This window comes from Equus caballus, chromosome 11, assembly GCF_041296265.1.
Source record: "Equus caballus isolate H_3958 breed thoroughbred chromosome 11, TB-T2T, whole genome shotgun sequence".
In the NCBI taxonomy this organism is placed as follows: Eukaryota; Metazoa; Chordata; class Mammalia; order Perissodactyla; family Equidae; genus Equus; species Equus caballus.
This window is the reverse complement of record NC_091694.1, coordinates 4289907-4307987: the sequence shown is the minus strand read 5'-3', so window position 1 is coordinate 4307987 and position 18081 is coordinate 4289907. Positions and strand designations below refer to the sequence as shown.

The 18081-nt window shown below is 60.1% G+C and overlaps 1 protein-coding gene across 3 annotated transcripts; it reads right to left on the bottom strand.

The window, feature by feature from the left end:
- Positions 1-2223: 2223 nt before the first annotated feature.
- Positions 2224-8300, bottom strand: THA1 (threonine aldolase 1). Of its 3 annotated transcripts, none has more exons than XM_005597100.4 (7): positions 7940-8300; positions 6241-6324; positions 5415-5503; positions 4795-4980; positions 3968-4105; positions 3541-3733; positions 2224-2975 (listed from the first exon to the last, which is right to left on the bottom strand). In XM_005597100.4, exons 1-7 carry the CDS (start codon positions 8139-8141, stop codon positions 2692-2694), a joined length of 1176 nt encoding a protein of 391 aa, XP_005597157.1. In that variant the 5' UTR covers positions 8142-8300; the 3' UTR covers positions 2224-2691. The 3 variants fall into 3 exon arrangements, with proteins under 3 accessions (XP_005597157.1, XP_070081978.1, XP_070081979.1); XM_070225877.1 differs by having other exon boundaries at positions 2224-2988; positions 7940-8252; XM_070225878.1 differs by lacking the exon at positions 3541-3733 and having other exon boundaries at positions 2224-2988; positions 7940-8251.
- Positions 8301-18081: the final 9781 nt, after the last annotated feature.

Genomic DNA, 18081 nt, shown 5'->3' with positions numbered 1-18081 from the left:
CAGCCCCACAGTGGCCTCTCCTGTGGGTTTGTTGGGGATGCGGAGTGCAAGAGTTCCGCCCTGGGCCTCTCTGACTGCACCTGGGCTTGGGCTCTGGGAACAGGACACTGGAAAAGACACATGGGGTGGCCACTGGGATCGCAGAACTCCCTGAGGGAGGGCATGGGGGCAGGGGTGTGGCGCTTGCCCCTTCCCTTCTAGAACAGACCTGCCTGGCCACATGCCAGTGGGGGTGTGACTCAGCCAGGACGTGCCTCACTCTCCGATTGGCCAGCCTCCACAGTGAGTGTTTCATCGTTCGCTGGGTGGCCAGGCTGTGCAGCCAAGGTTATGAGGCAGGTATGTGCCGCCCAGGGGAGAGACCAGTGCATGATTTGAGGTCGCCGAGAACAGACACAGATACACACCAGGTTCACGTGGTGCAGCATTTGCTTGTAACCAGAGGAGAGAGTGAGAGTGCACCAGAGCCAGCCCCTTGCAGTGTGTCTGTCCCCACAGCCTGTGGATCCACTCTACAGGCAATGCTGGTGGTATGGCTGCTCCCACGCCACTTATTGCTGCTGTGGAAGGACCACCCCTCGCCCTATGGGGTCTGAAATACAGAAAACGGGGGGCGTGCCTGAGGACCAGTGACTGGTGTGCTTAAGCAGAACGAGGGGCAACAGTGACTGAAGCAGGCCAGCTATTCCCTCACTAGGTGGATGTCCCTACCAGTGCACACCGTGTCCCACAGTCACCATCCTTGACTTGCAGTGCCTCCCAGGGCCTCTGTTCCTTGCAGCTGACTAGGATGGCCCTGCCTCCAGCAGGCCATGTTCTTCCTCCTGCTCTGGCGTCGTCACAGCCCTTGCCTCAGTGATGGTCCCCCTCCACCCCATCCTCCTTCCCACGCCCTCTGGCCTCTCCTCCTTCTGGTACATTTGCCTGCGTCATTCTGTGGGCTGGCTCTGGTTATTATCCTCTGATGCCACCTGTGCCCCCACCCAGGACAGGGGCCTCTTGTGAACTCAGGCCCTACTCCCAGCCAGCACCCACAAATGGAGTAGCCTTCCTCCAAGGTGGACCCCCGCAATCCTCGTCTTGGGGACTCATCGCTTGTATGGCCCCTGCCACACGGAATTAGGGCCGACCTGGACGGCAAATAGAATCCTGCGGAGGTGACGGCGTGTGACTAGGTCATACGAGGCACGGTATCTTCCGCCTCGGTCTCAGACTGCCCGCCCTTGGGGAGCCAGCCGTCATGTTGTGAAGACACCCACATAGCTAGGAACCGGGGCCCCCTGAAACATGCTGGCTGTGTAAGCGAGCCTCCTTGGAGGGGGGTTAGTCCCATAATGCCACCCTAGCTGATGTCTTCACTGCAACCTTGTGAGAAGCGCCAAGCCAGGATGCTCAGCTAAGCCACTCCCTAATTCCTAACCTACAGAAACTACGAGAAATGATTAAGGATTATTGCTGTTTTAAGGCACTACGTTTTGGGGTGATATGTCGCATGGCAATGGGTAACTCATTTGGTGTATACGTGCTGGCACTTGCCCAGACAGGGCCATGCAGGGGCAGAGCGACAGAGGTTCAGAGCTGCTGGCTGGCTTTTGATTCTCAAGCACAGGAGAGCAGTTCTGAGGCCTTGGGGAGCCCCAGCTGCTGCATCCCCCAGAGAATAGATCTAGAACCTCCTATGGGCGGGAGGGGACGCGGGAGGGTGCTCTGCTTCAGGCCACCTCGGCCTGCCACAGGGCGCTTCTCTCCTCCCATGCACACCCGGCCGCACCGCTGTCAGGATTCCCACCCCGCGGCCATCCCGCATCTGTGCCTCAGGCCAGCCCTCTCCAGAGCGCCAAACCTGTGTTTCTGGCAGCTTCCTAACTGCGTGCACCTGGGTCTCAAACCTCACCCTCTCAAACTGAAGTCACCGCTCAAGCCATGCGGAGCCGCCTCCCGGGACTCCCATTGGGGGCTTCAGAGCACCCATGTGATGGCACAGCTTCGCTGCTTAAAGCACGCACACAGACTCGGCTGCACGCTTACATATGTGTCCAGAACGAAATACACACAAACGTTAACAAACGTGATTCTTGGGTGACTTTTAAAAATGTCCTTCGTCCAGGTCTTCTAGGTCACCTGAGCAGGAGGTTGGTCTTAACCCCCGAGTCTGCCGAAATTACCCCAGGAGCTGCTAAAAATGAGACCCAGTCCCAAATTCTCTACAATTAAGACATATTATTTTATAGGCAGAAAACTTTATTTTGTAAAAAAGTAAATACGTATTAGACGACTACGAGATAAAGCCCCGGCCCCCTCCCACGGCAGGTGACGCCCTTCCCACCATCTCTATGTCCCTTTCCGACGGCCCTCGCCTGCCTCTGAGCACAGGACGCTCTCGTGGGCTCGGGCAGTCTCCCCTCTGTCCCTGGGAGCAAAGGCCCTGCTGTGGTGGCCTCCCGGGCCGTGGGGAGGGCGCTGGGATGGGGTCCTGCCGTCCCTGCATGCGTGGGCGCCCTGTCTGGGACACAAGCGCTCAGGGCTTGCTGGAGGAACATGGGTGGCAGCTTAGCCCTGAGTGCCGTGGGAGGTAAAGTGGTCCAAGCAGACGAGTGGATGACCGGGTCGTGCCTCTCCCGCCCGCTCCCTGGGGACACCTCCACTCCTCGCTGTGATCCTAGCTGGGCACAGGGTCCGGTCACTCCATCCTCAGGGGCCCAGCTGCCTCAGCACAAACCCCCACTTCCTCAGTGCCAGCTCGGTGTCCTGCGCCGAGACGTCACGGTGCCACATGGCGCGCACCGACCGCTCCGTCCAGGGGAAGAGCAGCACGCGCACGGCACGGCCAGTCTGGGCCACCTCGTCAGCGCTCACGGCCTCCAGGTGCCGGCACAGCTCCTCGGGTGGCAGCCCGTTCACCCTCACCATCACTATGTTCGTCTCCACGGCGGCGAGATCCACGGAGCAGATGGGGGACGCCAGTTCCTGGAGTCCTGGGCCCAGGTCCTGCGGTGAGTGGAGCCTGACCGCGGGACCCCACTACTGCACCCACCACCCGGCCCTGTTGCACCAGGAAAGGCGAGGGCAGCTCAGCCACGGCAGGAGCAAAAGAGGGACTCTCAGTCCTGTCGTGGCCTTTGGAGTCCCCAGACTGGGCTCTGCTACTTTTTAGCTGTATGACCTTGGACAAATCAGTTAACCTCTCTGGGCCTCAGTTTCCTCTTTTGGAAAGTAGGGACATCACGGGGTTGTTGTGAGGACTCAATTAACGTATGTAAAGACCCAAGTTAGAGGCTCCACTCTGCTGGATTCTGTCTGCAGAGAGCAAGAATTACTGATGCCCATTCAGCGCTGACTGGTCCCACACTGCACCAGGGGCAGCCTGGTCCAGGGTTCTAGTTCCCTGGATCCCACTACTAGTGGCTCTGCGGCTAACCTTCACCCTTCTAGAGTCGAAGGATGCACACTGCTGGGGATTTGGGCCCTGCTGCTGGGGACCCCCAAGGTACTCCCCTGGGACCAAAGGGAAGTGAGGGCGGGGGGCCATAATCCAGGCACCTTTGGCAAATCTCTGGGCATTCTGGTGGTCCCTCAGCAGCACCTCTTCGGCATCAGCCAGTCCCACGAGGGCAGCCGCTGCCAGCACCCCAGCCTGGCGCATGCCCCCGCCCAGGGCTTTCCGGAGGCGCCAGGCTTCTTCGATGAAGTCCTTGGGCCCCCCAACCAGGGCCCCCACTGGTGCACCCAGGCCCTGGGAGGAAGAGAAGAGGTACTTGCCCCTTGGGTGTGCCTGTCTGTTCTAGGGGCCAGGAGAGGGGGCGTGAAGGGGATGGGGAAGGGCAGATGCCGTGGCCCAGTCCGGGGAGGGGTTAACGGGGCTCAGGCTCAGCAGCTGCCAGCCCAGGAGCTGGGGAACCCAACTCCACCTCCTGCTGCAGGCACCCCCACCCTCCTGTGTCTGGGGGGTGGCCCAGTGGCTTCCCACCTTAGAGAAACAGAGAGACACAGAGTCACAGTGCTCCATGATGTGGGCCGGAGGCACATGCAGAGCCACCGAGGCGTTCAGCAGCCGGGCACCGTCCAGGTGGACCCTCACCCCGTAACTCCGGGCCAGGAGGCGCACCTGGGGGCAAGGTACAGACGGAGGTCAGAAGGAGGAACGGAGGGAGGATGGGTCTCCCGAAGGTCACTGGGCTTGGCTCCTCGAGCAAGAACAAAGGGTCTGGAGTCAGGAGACCCAGGTTGGTGACCAGCTTGGCCATCTGGGACCTGAGCGGTCGCCTCTGCTGCCTGGACCTGTGTGCCATCCTCTGTGAAAGGTGGTCAATGGCAAGTGTTTTATTTCATGTTTATGGCACGCTCACCATGGACCAAGTGCTTACCGTGGTCCCAGCGATAAATGCCTCATCTTAGTTAAGTGGGACCACGAGGAAGACGCTCAGTGCCATTTCCCAGGCAGGCACAGTTCTGGAGACCGAGTCAGGGCCCAGGTTTTCATGCCACTGAGCACAGAACTCAGCCTCACACGCTGGGGGTAGGGACCAGGCACAAGCTGGCGCTGCTCTGGGACTCAGCTCCCTGGGGCTCTCTGCTCTTTTGGGGGAAGTTTGGGCACTGGGGCCCTAAACTGGGGCATTAATTCCCTTTGCATCCGCAGCCTAGGACCACACACACGTCCCTCCCACAGCAGTTCTGGCTGCTGATGGACATCCACAGCATATATCAGAGGGGACTAAATTCTGGGAGAGGGGCTCAGGGGAGACAGGAAGCCAGCAGCTGGCAGGGGCGGGGCACAGTGGTGGGCCAGCCTACCTGGCGTAGGTAATCGATGGGGAGGACCCGGCCCCCCGAACTGCTGTGGGTGTTCTCCAGGCAAATGAGCTCACAGACTGGGTAGTAGGGGCTCCCGAGTCCCCGTGTGATAATCCTCTCCAGCTCAGCCAGGTCCAGGGTGCCATGGGGCAGGTCTGGGAGGGGGTGGGAGTGCACTCCTGCGATCTGCAGGTGTAGGGGGGATGGAGGATCAGGTCCAGGGGTCCGGTGGCGCCGCTTACTTCTGTCCTGTCTGCTCCTCCAAGCTCTGGGTCGTGGAGCCTTCCCCCTGTGCTGTGGACTTGGGCACAGACATCCCAGCTAAGGAGCTGGAGGAACCCGGGCGCTGTGTGCTCTGTCCCTCCGCCCTGGTATCCTGAGTGCCCACTAGGGGGCAGCAGGGTGCCAAGCACGGCTAGCGTCCTGGCAGCTGGTCTGAGCCGCGGCTGCGCCTGCGTGGTCAGTCTGAGAACGGCTCTCCTTCCCACCTTTCTGGGGAGGTGGCCATCCCAGCCATTTCTCCCCTCTGCTGGTCCCAACCCTGTGCCTAGGAAGCAGGTTCCCACCAGAAGTGCTGAGCACCCTGCGCTGGCCCCAGGTGAGGGGTGCCATGTTCTTACCTGAGCCACCCCACCCTGCTCATAGACGTGGAGGTGGCACTCCTGTCCAAGGAGGAGCTGGGAGCCCCGGCGTCGGCAGTGACACATCACTGAGATAGATGGGGTAGGGGGCAGTGTTGGCACCGAATCCAAGGGGGCCCATCTGCCCCCACCCAGCTCGGCTGGGCTGAGCCCCAGGACCACAGCCAGCTCCCAAGTGCCTTATGCCAATTAGGAAACAGCGCCCCTTCAAGACACCTAGCTGCCATGTGCCAGGAAACCATCCCATGAACTACACAAGTCCAGGAAGACGACACCGAATCATTGGGCCCTGCACAGTGGGCACCCCTGTGCCCTGCGGCCCACATGCACAGCATCTCTTGCACAGAGAAGCCGGCCATGATGCTACCCCATGGGGGACAAGCAGCCTAGGGCACAGGCATCAGCTGGGCCGGTAGGAGACAGGGCATGCACACACTGGGAAACTGGAGAGTTAAATAAATGGACAATTCATAAAGGTGTGGGAGCATGTAGGGAAGTCATGAATGACAGTGCAGGACCCCCAGGCCAGAAAGGGCAGAGGAGGGTGTGGTTACAGAACCCTAGAGACAGGACGGGGAGAAGGACAGGGCCTGGCCCGTGGAGACCCCTGGAGGAGGGGGTAAGGGGAGGGGCAAGGCCATGCTGACCTCACTTCCTCCCCTCCCTCATCTCCTGCCAGGGACACCCCCTGGGTGAGCTCGACAGACATCCAGAAGGCTTGGGACTCCACTGATGTTGTCACAGCCCCTGGCACAAAGGAGAGAAGCATGGATCCGGAGGGCAAGCGGAAGTCCCCCGCGCTCACCAGAGATGAGATTGGCCATGGTGTTGGTGGGCACAAACAAGGTCTGCTCCACCCCCAGCAGCTCTGCAGCCTTTTCCTGAAGCTCTGAGGAGAGGGAAGGGATGGGAGGGCTCCGTCAACAGTGGCAGTCACTCAGAGTAGCTTTTCAGAGAGCCCTCCTTGCGTTACTCACAACCATGAGCCTGTTCGGACGAGGGCACCTTGCCTGAGGCTGCGGCGACTGGCCAAGCAGGACTGGAGTCCCAGTCTGCCAGCTGCGCAGTCTGTGGTCTTGGGGACCGCATATCCCAGTCCAGAGGCCCCTCAGTCAACCCTCTGTGCCCCGCCTCCTCCTGGGCCACTGTCTCCCCCCACAATGAAACTCTGTGGTTTGAACCCCCATCCTACCCAGACCTCACACCTGTCTCATTTCCTTTCCCATCAGCCCCTCGCAGGTGGGGCCCTGCGGTTTCTCTGCTGACTTCCTCTCCCAGAATGGAAGGACAGGAGCCCTCAGAAGGGGAGACTCTGGGGGGCTGGAGGGGAGCGGGGCTTCTGGCTCCTGTTTTAAATCCTGCTGTGGCTCCTCTGTGCCTGTGGTATCAGGTCTGAAGCCTTTAGCATGACATTCATGGCCAGCAGAATCTGGCCTCTGCCTCCCCCTCCAGGGACGGGGTGTCCCCCTGCATCCCACACTCCAGCCACATTCCCTATCTGTATCCTGAATGCCTGTCTCACCACCATGCTTCTGTTTCTACAGTTCCCCACCTGGTAAGCCAGCACTCTGCCCTGCCAGGGGCTCCACTCATCCTTTAAGAGGGCTCCTCTGCAAAGACCCCCTTCCCTGTGAGTCCCATGCCTCCCCTACCCCTCAGTTCCCAAGGCACTCTCTGTGGACTCCTGTCAACCCCAGCCCCTCCCCCACCCTGACAGTGGTGACTGTTTTCTCAGCAGGCTGCCTGCTGAGCAGTGGGCTCAGCATCTTTGAAGTTCCAGGCAACAGTGGGTGTCGCTGGATGCATGACCAGCCCCAATCACTGCCTGACCCCAAAGACGGGCCCTCGGGGCTCAAGTGGCGACCCTATGGCATGTCCTGGCACAGCTGAGGGTTGTCCACACCCCAGGAATAGGAGGGGTTCACACTGGCAGCATCTCTCAACCCAGGGTAGAACTGTCAGTCACTGTGTCCTGAAACACTCCCTTGGTTGTTAGAACCCACTCCTCGGAGGTGCAGCCCGTGGAGAACTCCCTCTTCTAGATGGGTTTTCTATTTGTCTTCATGCGGGAAGGCGGTGGGTGCAGGACGATAGCTATAGGTTTTAGAGGGAGAAGACCTAGGTTCAAATCTTGCCTCGCCATTCACTAGGTATGGGACCTTGAGCACCTGGCTCAGCATCTCAGAGCCCTCCTCGGCAAGATGGGATAACACCCGTCTCATCGGGCAGTCGGACGACACTATAATGTGCCCATGAATCACCCGGTGATCCTGTTAGCATGCAGACTCTGGCTCAGTAGGTAAGCGTGGGACCCAAGAATCTGATTTCGAACAGGCTCTCAGGCGATGGGTCAGACTGAGAGCGAGGACGGAGAGCGCAGTGCTCAGCCCCCAGCTGACCGCCATCCCTGCGCCCGGGCAGCCTCTCCCGCCAGCACCACGGACAGCGCTGTGGGGTCGCCGCGACGACCCCCAGCCCGGCCCGGGCCCGCACGCCGGGCTCACCGCGGACGGTGGGGTCCTCGCCGTAGTCGTCGTCCCCCACGACTGCCTCGGCCATGGCTCGCCTCATGGCAGGCCCAGGCTTGGTCACCGTGTCGCTGCGCAGGTCTACCACGTGCGCCGGGACCCCCGCCCAGCTCCCAGACGCCCGCGCCCAGAGGGCCCGGTGCCTCTGGGCCGTGGCCCAAGCCAGTCCGCGGAGCATGGCGGGGGCAGCGCCCAGCCCCCTGCCCCGACCCTCTTGGGTGAGGGCGACCGCGAATAGCGGAGTCGGCGCGGCGGGACTTCCGGGACCTCGGCCGCTGCTGACCGGGGCCGGCCGGAGGGCCCCGCGGCATGCTGGGAGTTGTAGTTCCGCGGGCACAGCGTCAGCCGGGCGTGCGGGAGAGGGAGGGTCCCGCTTACCGAAGAGGAAACCGAGCCGGCCAAGCTTTTATAGAGCAGACGCTCGTGTGGCTGTTACCATATGCCAGGCAGTGTACCGACGTTAAGGCAGCTAGGACAAGTACTGTTATCATCTCCGTGGGAAACTGAGCCGCACAGAAGCTAATGGACTGCCTAAGGTCACTTGGCGCGGAGGCGGCCAGGGCCAGCTGTCTCGAGTCCACTCCGGAACCACTGTGTTGCGTCCGCCCTGAAAAGTAGCTTCCCAACATTTACGTTTTTCAATACGGATCTGTTGCGCACCTGCTCTGTGCCAGCTATCGTCTAGGTGCCAGGCAGAGGGGCACGAAGATTGTGCAACCGGTCAGAGCGTCTGATTTCATGGAGCATAATGGGAGGCAGAATTAGAGGGGTGCATAGAAAGCCCCTCTCCCATGACCCCTGGCGTAGAGGGGTGGACTGTAGCCACCCAGAGGTCCTTCTGGTAGTGGTGAAGGGCGCCTACTGACTCAAGTCCCCACTTAGCAGGTGTGCAGCTTTGGACAAACCATTTCACCTCTCTGGGCCTCAGCCTCCTCAACTGTCAAATGGGCTGTTTTGAGGGTTCGATGACTTAGTGTGTTTAGTGCTGACCCCGGCGTCTGGCTGGTGGGAAGTGCTGTGTGAGAGTGTTCGCTCTCTCACTGCTGCTGTTATCATCCTTACTGGTTACAGCCCAGGGTCTGGGGCTTGGCGCTGCTGCTGAGGGGTGCACCCTGCCTCGGCAGGGACTGGGCCTCCTGCAGGCCCCAAGAACAGCTTGCCCTTTGAGTTCAGGTCCTCGGGGTGGGGACAGGATGCTGCCGGAGAGAGGAGCACTGGGAGGGAGAATGTCGATGCTGGGAAAAGCTGCAATGGGGCTAGTCAAAGCATCAGGGCAGGCTTCCTGGAGGAAGCAGCGATTAGGCTGAACTTTGAACGCAGAGCAAGGTGTTAATCAGACAAAGGCAGAAGGGAGAGTGCTCCGGGCAGAGGGGACAGCATGGGCAAAGACTCAGGGTAGGAGGCCCTGAAAGAAGGCCAGCCTGGCTGGAGGAGTGAGCAGGGTGGAGATGGAACCCACAGCTACATCCAGGGTCCCGCCACCTCCCTGCAGCGCTCCACTGCTCCCCCCAGGCCTGCTGGGGCCATCCTGAAAGAGCGGAAATCGCAAGCTTCCGTAGGGTCTGTGGCCCCAAGGACCCCCATCTAAAGGAAAGGCTCGCGGTGCCCTCCCCAACCCCAGGGCCCCCTGGCCCTGACCTGCAATCTTCACTGAATTCCGGGCCCTTAGAAAACAAGCCCCTTATCTCTGTGTCTGGCTCCAGCCCTTCTGCTGGGAAGTGGGGGGCGGGGAGCAGAGGCCTCTGTGGAAGGAAGGGAGGGGTTGGAGCAGCAATGGTGGCTTCAGGGGAGCAGGGAGAAAGGGGCAAACAGCTGGACCCCCACCACCTCCGGGCATGGCAGGCTCTTCACGGTACGCCCAGCCTTCTGGCCCACAGCCTCCCTGTTAATCCTCATAGCCACCTCGGGGAGGGGGACTGGACAGGGGGTTGGGGCCATCCAAGAATGCCACCAAGGCGACACATCTGGTCACCAAACGGGCCTCCCGCTTCCTGAAGCAGAGCTGTCTCCCCAGAGCTGGCCTCTTCCTGGGGAAGCTGGGCCCGGCGGAGGTCCCTTCTGCCAGGCGGCTACTTGTCACCTCCTACCCAGTCCCAGGGCACCTGGGCCAGCCCCCCTCACTACAGTGGGGGCTTGTCCCAGTGTGGAGGGAGCAGGAAGGGTGGGCTATCGTGGGAGAAGGGTGGGGACCCTCCCCAGGGCACCCTCTGACTAAGGCGTGGTCTCAGGGGGATTGTGTAGGCATGTTTGTGTGTATGAATGCATGTATGTGTGCACACGTGTACACGTATTGTTTGCATGTACACACATGTACACACGTGTATATTTGCATGCGTGAGTTATGTAGGTGTGTACACGTGTGTGGGTATGTGTTTGTGTGTGTGCACTTGTGTGTGGGGGGTGGGTATGTGGGCGGGTGCACCCAGGTGTGTGTGTGTGTGTGTGTGTGTGTGTGTATATATATATATATATATATGTATGTGTATGTGTATATATGTGTGTGCATGTGTGTGTCCCTGGCTGCGTCTGACATCTGAGGGACAGTTCATAGCCCCCAGGCTGGGGTGAGAAGCCAGAAGCCGCTTGCCCAGCCCCCTCACCAGCAGCCAGCCCTGGAGGGTGTGGGGTCATCTCCTGCCTCCATGCAGACCTGCCCCACTGCACGCTTCGGCTTCCTCCTTCTCTCCCACAGCCACCGCCCTTGGCCAGGCCACCTCGGGCTCCTGCGCCCCTGCCTCCCCGGCCTTATTCTTGCAGCCACCTCCCTCCCACCATCCCTCGGCCCGATTGCAACATTTCTGTTCCCCGAATGTACTGGCCTCTCTCTCACCCCCAGATCTTTATACCTGCCGTTCCCTCTGCCCGGAAACCCCCAACATTGGCACGTGTCTCTGGTTCCCACTGTCTCCGTCTTCAGCGCTCAGCTGAGACGCTCCTTCTTCCGGGAAGGTCCCTGACCCCAGTCCAACAGGGAGGGGGTGGCGCTCCTTCTGGGGTGCTGGTGGCATCTCTTCTCGCTGCCTGCCGGTTATGGGCGGGGGCCGGGACACTCGGCCTGTGGAGTGTCCTGTGTACCCAGCCCACTACTGGCCCCCAGTTCTCAGTAATTCCAACCGAATGACTGATGGCGGGGGTGGATGACCCGACTTCTCCTGGCCCTGGGACCCTGGGCAGCGTGGACACTGTCGTGTGAGGCAGGGACCACGTCGAGAGCTCTGACTTTGGAGGAGCCTGGGTCCCTGTGCAGAAGGAGGCCAGGAACGGATGAGGAGCAGATGCTGGTCCTGCCTCGGTCTCTCCATGGGGAAGCTCTGGGGGTCCCCAACATAGCTCCTTCCCTGGCCTTCTTGAGATGTCTGTTTGCTCCTCCCAGAGCAGTGAGGGGACACTGAGCAGGCGGGGGAGCAGGACGTGAGTCCTGGGGTAGCTGCCACTTACGGCACCCCCAGTCTCCCTGCACCCCTCCAGGTGCAGGCTCTGAGGTGTGGGCGCACACTCACACACGCACAAGCCGAGTGCAGCGTGCATATTCCTGTAATGCTGGGCCGCTGGCAGGAAGTGAGCGGCGGGGAGGCCGCTGCTGGGAACCCAGGGCTGGCCCCGCTGAGATAAAGGGAGGCAGCAGATTAGAGCTGGAGATAGCGGCCCTGGGTCCTGGTAAACAGGTTGGGGGAAATGTCATTCCCATCCCATCCTCTTGGCCCCGAGCCTGCAGGATCTATAGGGCACTGGCCCGGGGCCAGGCCTCACAGCCTGAGAGTTAAGGGAGAGCTGTTTGCACCATCATCTCCCCAGTCTCGGGGGTGGCAAAGGACAGAGCGCTGGGCCTGGGGGCCCTGGCCAGGCACACACTTGCCCCCGGGGGGCCATGCCATGTCAAGGCCGCGTGTGCTGTTGGGAGGCAGGGAAGGGGATAGGAAGAGAGCTCCTGCAAGTCCCTGCGCCTCCCCGATTGGGGAAGGAAATGTGACAGTGCCTTCAGAGCTATCTCGGGAACTCCAAGCAGAGTGGGAGACCTGGAGAGGTTGGGGGCAGCGAGGGGAGAAGGGGCTGCCCCCCACAGCTCAGCAGGCAGACCCTGCAGACAGCTCACGGTGGGCTTGAGGTTATGGCCGTTGGGAGACCTGAAGCTGTCAGCACTGAGGAAAACCACAGAACTTTCATCTGCACTCCATCAGCTCCTGGACAGTGAGTGCCAGGGGCAGGGCTGGGTGGGGTCTGCACGGCTGCATCCCCAGGGCCGGCACAGGGAGCGCTCGGACACACTCGTGTTTTTTAAAAAGTTATGAAATTCACACGATCTAATACAGAAAAGTGTATGACACATATTTGTACAGTTTTACAAATAAATAGAAATGTCAAATGAACTCCCGTGTCGTTGCCACTCTGATTAAGAAATAGAACATGGCCAGGATTCCAGAAGTTTCCTTGCCATTCACAGCCCCTCCCTCTGCCAGAAGTTACTGCTGCTGTCTGAATTTAGGATCGTGACCTGCTTCTCTTCACGGTTTTCCCCCATGGACGGATCCCTCAGTAATAGCTGAGTGCTGCTGGGTTTTGAGCATGATGTAAACTGAGTCAGTGGGTGCCCTTAGATGCCTGGCTCCTTCTGGTCGCCTCGATGCCCGTAAGATTCATCCGTGTTGCAGGTGTAGTTCATTCTTCGCCACAGCTACGTAATTTTCCACTGTGTGACCAGACCACAGTTTCTCTCTCTGTTCTACCTGTTTCGGGACCTTGGGCTGTTTTCAGATTTGGTTACCAACAGTGCCACCTCGAGCCTGAGCATTCGTGCTTCCTGGGGCGCACGTGTGCATGACTCTGCGGGGCCACGGCTGGGGGACTGCTGAGGCAGCCGATGCTTATCTCCAGCTCTACCCGGCAAGGCCAGACCGTCCCCCCCGTGGCTGCAGTGACGAACCTCCTGCGTTCCCGTGCTGGTCACTCTCCATCACTCGGCATGACCAGACTTCGTAACTTCAGCCATTCTGGTGGATGTGTGGCGGTGTCTCTGATTTTAATCACTCTTTCCCCTAACTAAGGAAATTGAGCACCTTTTCTCATGTTTCAGCCATTCGGATTCCTCTTCCTCGAGAAGCCTAGTCTTTTCTTCTTGATTTTCAGTTATTTATGTATGCCGTACATGAATCCTTGTTAGTTATACTGTTGCAAAAAAAAAAAAAATTCCCCCTTTCTATGGCCTGTCGTTTCATTTCCATGGAATTCTTGAGAAATTACCACTTCTTCCCGTCACTTAGTTAAATAACTTAAGTCAGTTAAACGTAGGGTGCCCTCCCCTTTCCAGTGTCCTGTATAAGAGCTCTTTCCTCTCCTTGGGGTCACAATGCTGGTCTCCAACTTATCGTCACGAGTTTGGAGTACTGACTTTCCCATGAAGTTGACACTGGTTGACGGATCATTTCCCGCAGCCACTTGCTCACCCCGCTGTAGAGGCGTGGAGACCGCAGCTCCGAGAAAAGCCACCCTCTGCTGCCCAGGCCGTGTTTCCTCCACCAGGAACCTCCCTTTGCTCCTCGGGCTCGGTGGCTGTGCTCCCAGATGGCTGTTGCATCCCGGTCCAGGCCGGCGAGGCTGGCGGCCAGGGTCAGGGTGGGATTCACAGTGTCCTGACTGGAGGAGGGGGCAGCTGGGGTGGGGCTGGGAAGGTCTTGGTCAGAAGGGAAAGAGAGGATGGAGAGGCAAGTGCCACTGTGGCTTCGGGAATGAAAGGTGGCCTTGGGCAGGCTTGGAGCCCCTGAACATCAGAGTGCCTGGTGCATAACGGGCGGCGCCCGCCCGTGCCACTCTGGCCAGGCTGGAGGCCCCTTCCTCGACCCAGCACTGTCCCTCCACCCCTAACCACCTCCTCCCTGTGGGAGTGGGAGGCGGCTGCTGCCTCTCAAGGTCCCGCCCAGACTGTGCAAGGCTGGGGGCTCAGCCTCTCTAGAATGGAGGTGCTGGGTCAGTCTGACCCCTTGCACAGAGGCACCCACACCTTGGGGTCCAGTGGGGTGGGGCCACGGGGAGCTCTAGGTCTTAAGGGCTTCTCAGCGTCCTCGGGGGTCTGAGAGGCAAAAAGCCCAGTGTGAAGCCCTGGCAGCCGGTGGGCAGAGTGGCTGGAATCCTGGGAAATGCGCTGGGACAGTAGCCCCAGGGCTCCCTCTGTCCTGCTGGGAAGCCACCCGCCTTCCAGGAATCGGCTCTGGGGCAGGGGGCAGGGAGGATTTTTGGGGGGAGCCAGCAACCCGAGGGCTGGGTCCCCATTCAAGGGCCTCCCTGGGGGTGGAGGCTGGGTATGCACGGGCAGTAGCCCCCAGTGGGGACTGGGCCCAAGGGACTTCCTGCAGAGCTTCGGAGCCCCCCTGTGTTTCAGGCCCCGCCAGCTGGGCCCAGGGGACCCTCTGCACCCCCCGCCTTCCCAGGCCCGCCCAGCTCTGGCTGCAACCAGAGCGCACTGAGCACCTGCCCACCTGCCCCCTCCCGGCCCGGGTCTGCACGCCCCAGTGGGGCCCCCCGTCAGCGGAGGCAAGTGTCTGGGGTCTGGCATTATTTACTGCTGCAGCTTCCTCCCCCTTCCAGGAACTTGTCCTCCAACTCCAGGCGGCTTCTGATCAGGCAGCAGACCTCTAATCTCTCGAATCTCGCTCGTTTACCGGCATCGGCCGCTCGCTTCCTGTTACCCGGCCTGGGCTGAGGCGTGGGGTCAGCTCCGTGCCGGCCGGGCCCTCGTCTGTTCCCAGGGCCTCTGCCCCGGCCCCTCGGCCCAGCAGGCGGGGAGGACAGAGGGGTCACATAGCGGGCATGGGCACGGTGGCCCAGCGGCGGGTGGCTCCAGTTCCAGACGCTGACCCCGTGCTGGGCGTGGAGGACCTCAGGACGAGGGGGTCACAGGCGCTGTGCCCGGGACTCTGGATCCCGCGTGTTGGCGGCCAGGGCTCCTCCCGTTGCCCCTCCATCCTGGCAGAAGACCCAGGGAGGGCGCCTTTCCCCTCCGACCCTCCTCTGCCTCCCCATCTCCTGCTCCTGCAGCCACCGGGGCCAGAGCCTGTGTGGGAAGGACAGACAAAGAAGGTTCTGGAAAGCAGACATGGATGGAATTCATATGCACAGAAGGGGCTTTGGGGTCTGCTGCCTGGAGACTCCCTCGGCCCTTCTCCCCAGGAAGCAAGGATGGGAAAGGACTTCTGCTCCAGAATTCCAGGGCTTGCCCACCTTGTCCACCCTGGGTGGCCCTCCCCACTACTCCAGAGGGTCACAAGGCCACAGGGACGTGGGTAAGATGGCTGCCCAGCCTCTACTAGGTTCTGGATCCAGAGACAGACTTCTGGTACCCTGGGGGCAGGTGGCCCTCATTGACGAGCAACACCCCTCGATGTCGCCCATGTGTTGGACACCTCTGAGAAGTTTTTCTCATAAGGAATCCCAATCCTTCTGTTACCACTGTTACCTCAGTGGTCCTGCTTCTGTCCCTTGTGCCATAGACAAGTCTAATTTCTCTTCCCCTGGCAGCCCTGCAGAGGATGGAAGATGGCCCTTGTTAGGGGGCACCCCAGGCTTGGCTCCTCAGCTGCTGACAGGATGCCTGGAGTCAGGAAGAGCATGGTCTTCATAGTGGCAGAGTTTGGGGGCGGTCTTTGGGGAGAAGGAAGGTTAGAGCTTGAGGCTAGGGAATGGGCCAAAGTAGGGGAGGCGCCAGGGACCCCATCATAACTGGGGAGTCCAAGGGGCCACCTCCTGACTTGGGTCTCCAAAGTGGGATGCACAGAATGAGCCACTGGGCTGGAGAGGAGAATTTCATGCTGAGTATTTAAATTTCATCCTTTTAAGATGTCTATCTTTTGGGAATATTTTATAACACAGTAATCTATAAGTAATAAAATTACTTAATAGATTCGTATTGTCATGGAAACTTATAATCTCTAAATAACATACACATGGAGTTAGGAGTGCGCATGGAGCTATGAGCTCAAACATTTCTCATTAGGGGGCGCACGATCCAAACGGTGTGTAGGTTTGAAAGCCACTGTCTCTGAGGTCTTGTAATTTCTTATCTTGTGCACCTGGCTGCTGAGCTCACCGTCCAGGACGGCAGGAAGAAGGAAGGTCCCATTTTTAGGGACCTAGAGGGGTAGCTGCAGCAAAAAGTCTCGAGTTGGCTTGATGGGGATGACGGGGGTCTAAGGACCAGGAGGTGTCATGGGCACAGACGGGGCTTGGGCATCTGTCGGGTGGGTGCCTGCTCCCGTTGGGAGCAGAGACAAGACTGAGCTTGCCCCAGTCCCGGGGTTGGGAGAGAGGCAGCCATAGCTGGGCCCTCTGATCTGGATCCCAAGAATCTCTTCCTTGGAATGGAGAACAACACACAGAACCGGCACCTGCTGGGGCACGCCCACTTGGCTCTCCAGCCCTGGGTCCTTGGGAGGACCTCACCGCTGGAGAGCTTAATTCCACAGACAAATATCTGTCACGCTCCGCGGGCCCAGGGTAGGGGCAGGACAGAGCTTGCGCCTCACGTGTTCCTGGGTGGGTGGGCAGGTAACGGGACGAGATGCTGGTGATCTCGAGCATGAGGGGCATTCCCGGACTCCTGGGTGGGACGAGGCTGGTGCCGCCTGCCAGGATTTGTTGCTGCCAAGGAAGGAAGATCTGGGAGAAAACGCCAAGGTCCTCAATCCACCCAGCAGTCAATATCTACTGGACACCTGTTAGGTTTGGCAGCCTGTGTGGGGGCTGGAGTAGGGTGCTTTGTCTGCTGCTGAGGACAAAAGACCACGGATGGATTGCCAGGAGCTCCGCACGGCCGGGTCCATGATCCCCACTTTATAGGTGAGGAAACTGAGGCCCAGCAGGTAGAGTAACTCACTGGTTAAGTCGTCGAGTCAGGATTGGAACCCGTGCCTCAGAGGTCTGGCTGTCAGTACAGGGGTGTGACAGCCAGCAGGGGGCAGTGCTGGGAGGGCCTGGAGGCACGGCCTAGCCTTCCTCCCCTCCTGCACTTGGAGGAATCCAGCTCAGCTTGTCTCCTCCTCCAGGAAGCCTTCCATGATAGCCCTCAACTTTCTACCAAGGCACACGCCCTTTTCTCCCTATTTCATTTGCACCTGGCCTACCTCAGAGCTGCCCTTGTCATCGGTCACTTGACTACCGGGGGGCAAGACCCGCATCTTTCGTTCTCAGGGTCCCTAGCAGAGAGCTTGGAACATGACCGGCATTAAGGAAATACTTGGATAGATGTGGAGGAGAATGCTGATAGTAGAGGGTGTGAGGGGCTTCCTTCAGAAGATGGGAAGTAGACCCAGAGGGAGGAATAGGATTTTCATGGCGGGGGGTGGGGGGTGCGGGGGACCACCAGGGGACAGCTCTGGCAAAGGCATGCAGCATGGTGTGTGCAAGTTCTGCCTGACCAGGAGGATGGTCCAGTGGGACAGAGGACCTTGAAAGCCACCCTGAGGGATGGGATTAGACACTGGCATCCACAGGGAGCCCTGGCAGGTTCTGGAGCACACATGGCAGGGCAGGCCTTCCGTTGGCCCAGGGCAATCTGCGCAGAGCCCCCTGCAGCAGAGGAGGGCGAGGAGGGTGGCTCCACTGTGCCAGGCCTGTGGCCTGACTCCCTCTGGAAGTTCTTCCAGTCTTCTCACCTGAGACCCTCAAGCTGCACCTGGAAAAGGTTTCTGCCAGCAGCTGGTGGGGGATGGGGGCTGCCCATCCTCTGCCAGAGCCCAGGACCGACACACCCCTGGATCCTGGGATCAGTTAGTTCCTTGGCTCATTCATCCATTTACTCAGTACCCGTTTATTGGGCCTCCAGGGTGTCTAGACCCTGTCTGGCACTGGGGTTGGGGGACCCTGCCTAGGGGCTTGGCCCCAGGGGGTGGGTGAGGGCCACCCGCCTGGTGGTGCTAGTCTCCCCCATCTCCTGCACGGGCTCAGAGCCCCTCTGCCACCCTCTCCCCACCCACTCTGGGCCAGGCAGGGAGACGGCCCCTCTGGGGCCTGGGAGGGGCTCTCCGTGGGAAGGGCCCCCCACTGCCCTCCCCAGAAGCAAGTGGGGCAGGGCGGGCCTCAGCCGCCCCACCCGGGCCCCACACAAGCGGCTGTTCCCGGAACGGAGGTTT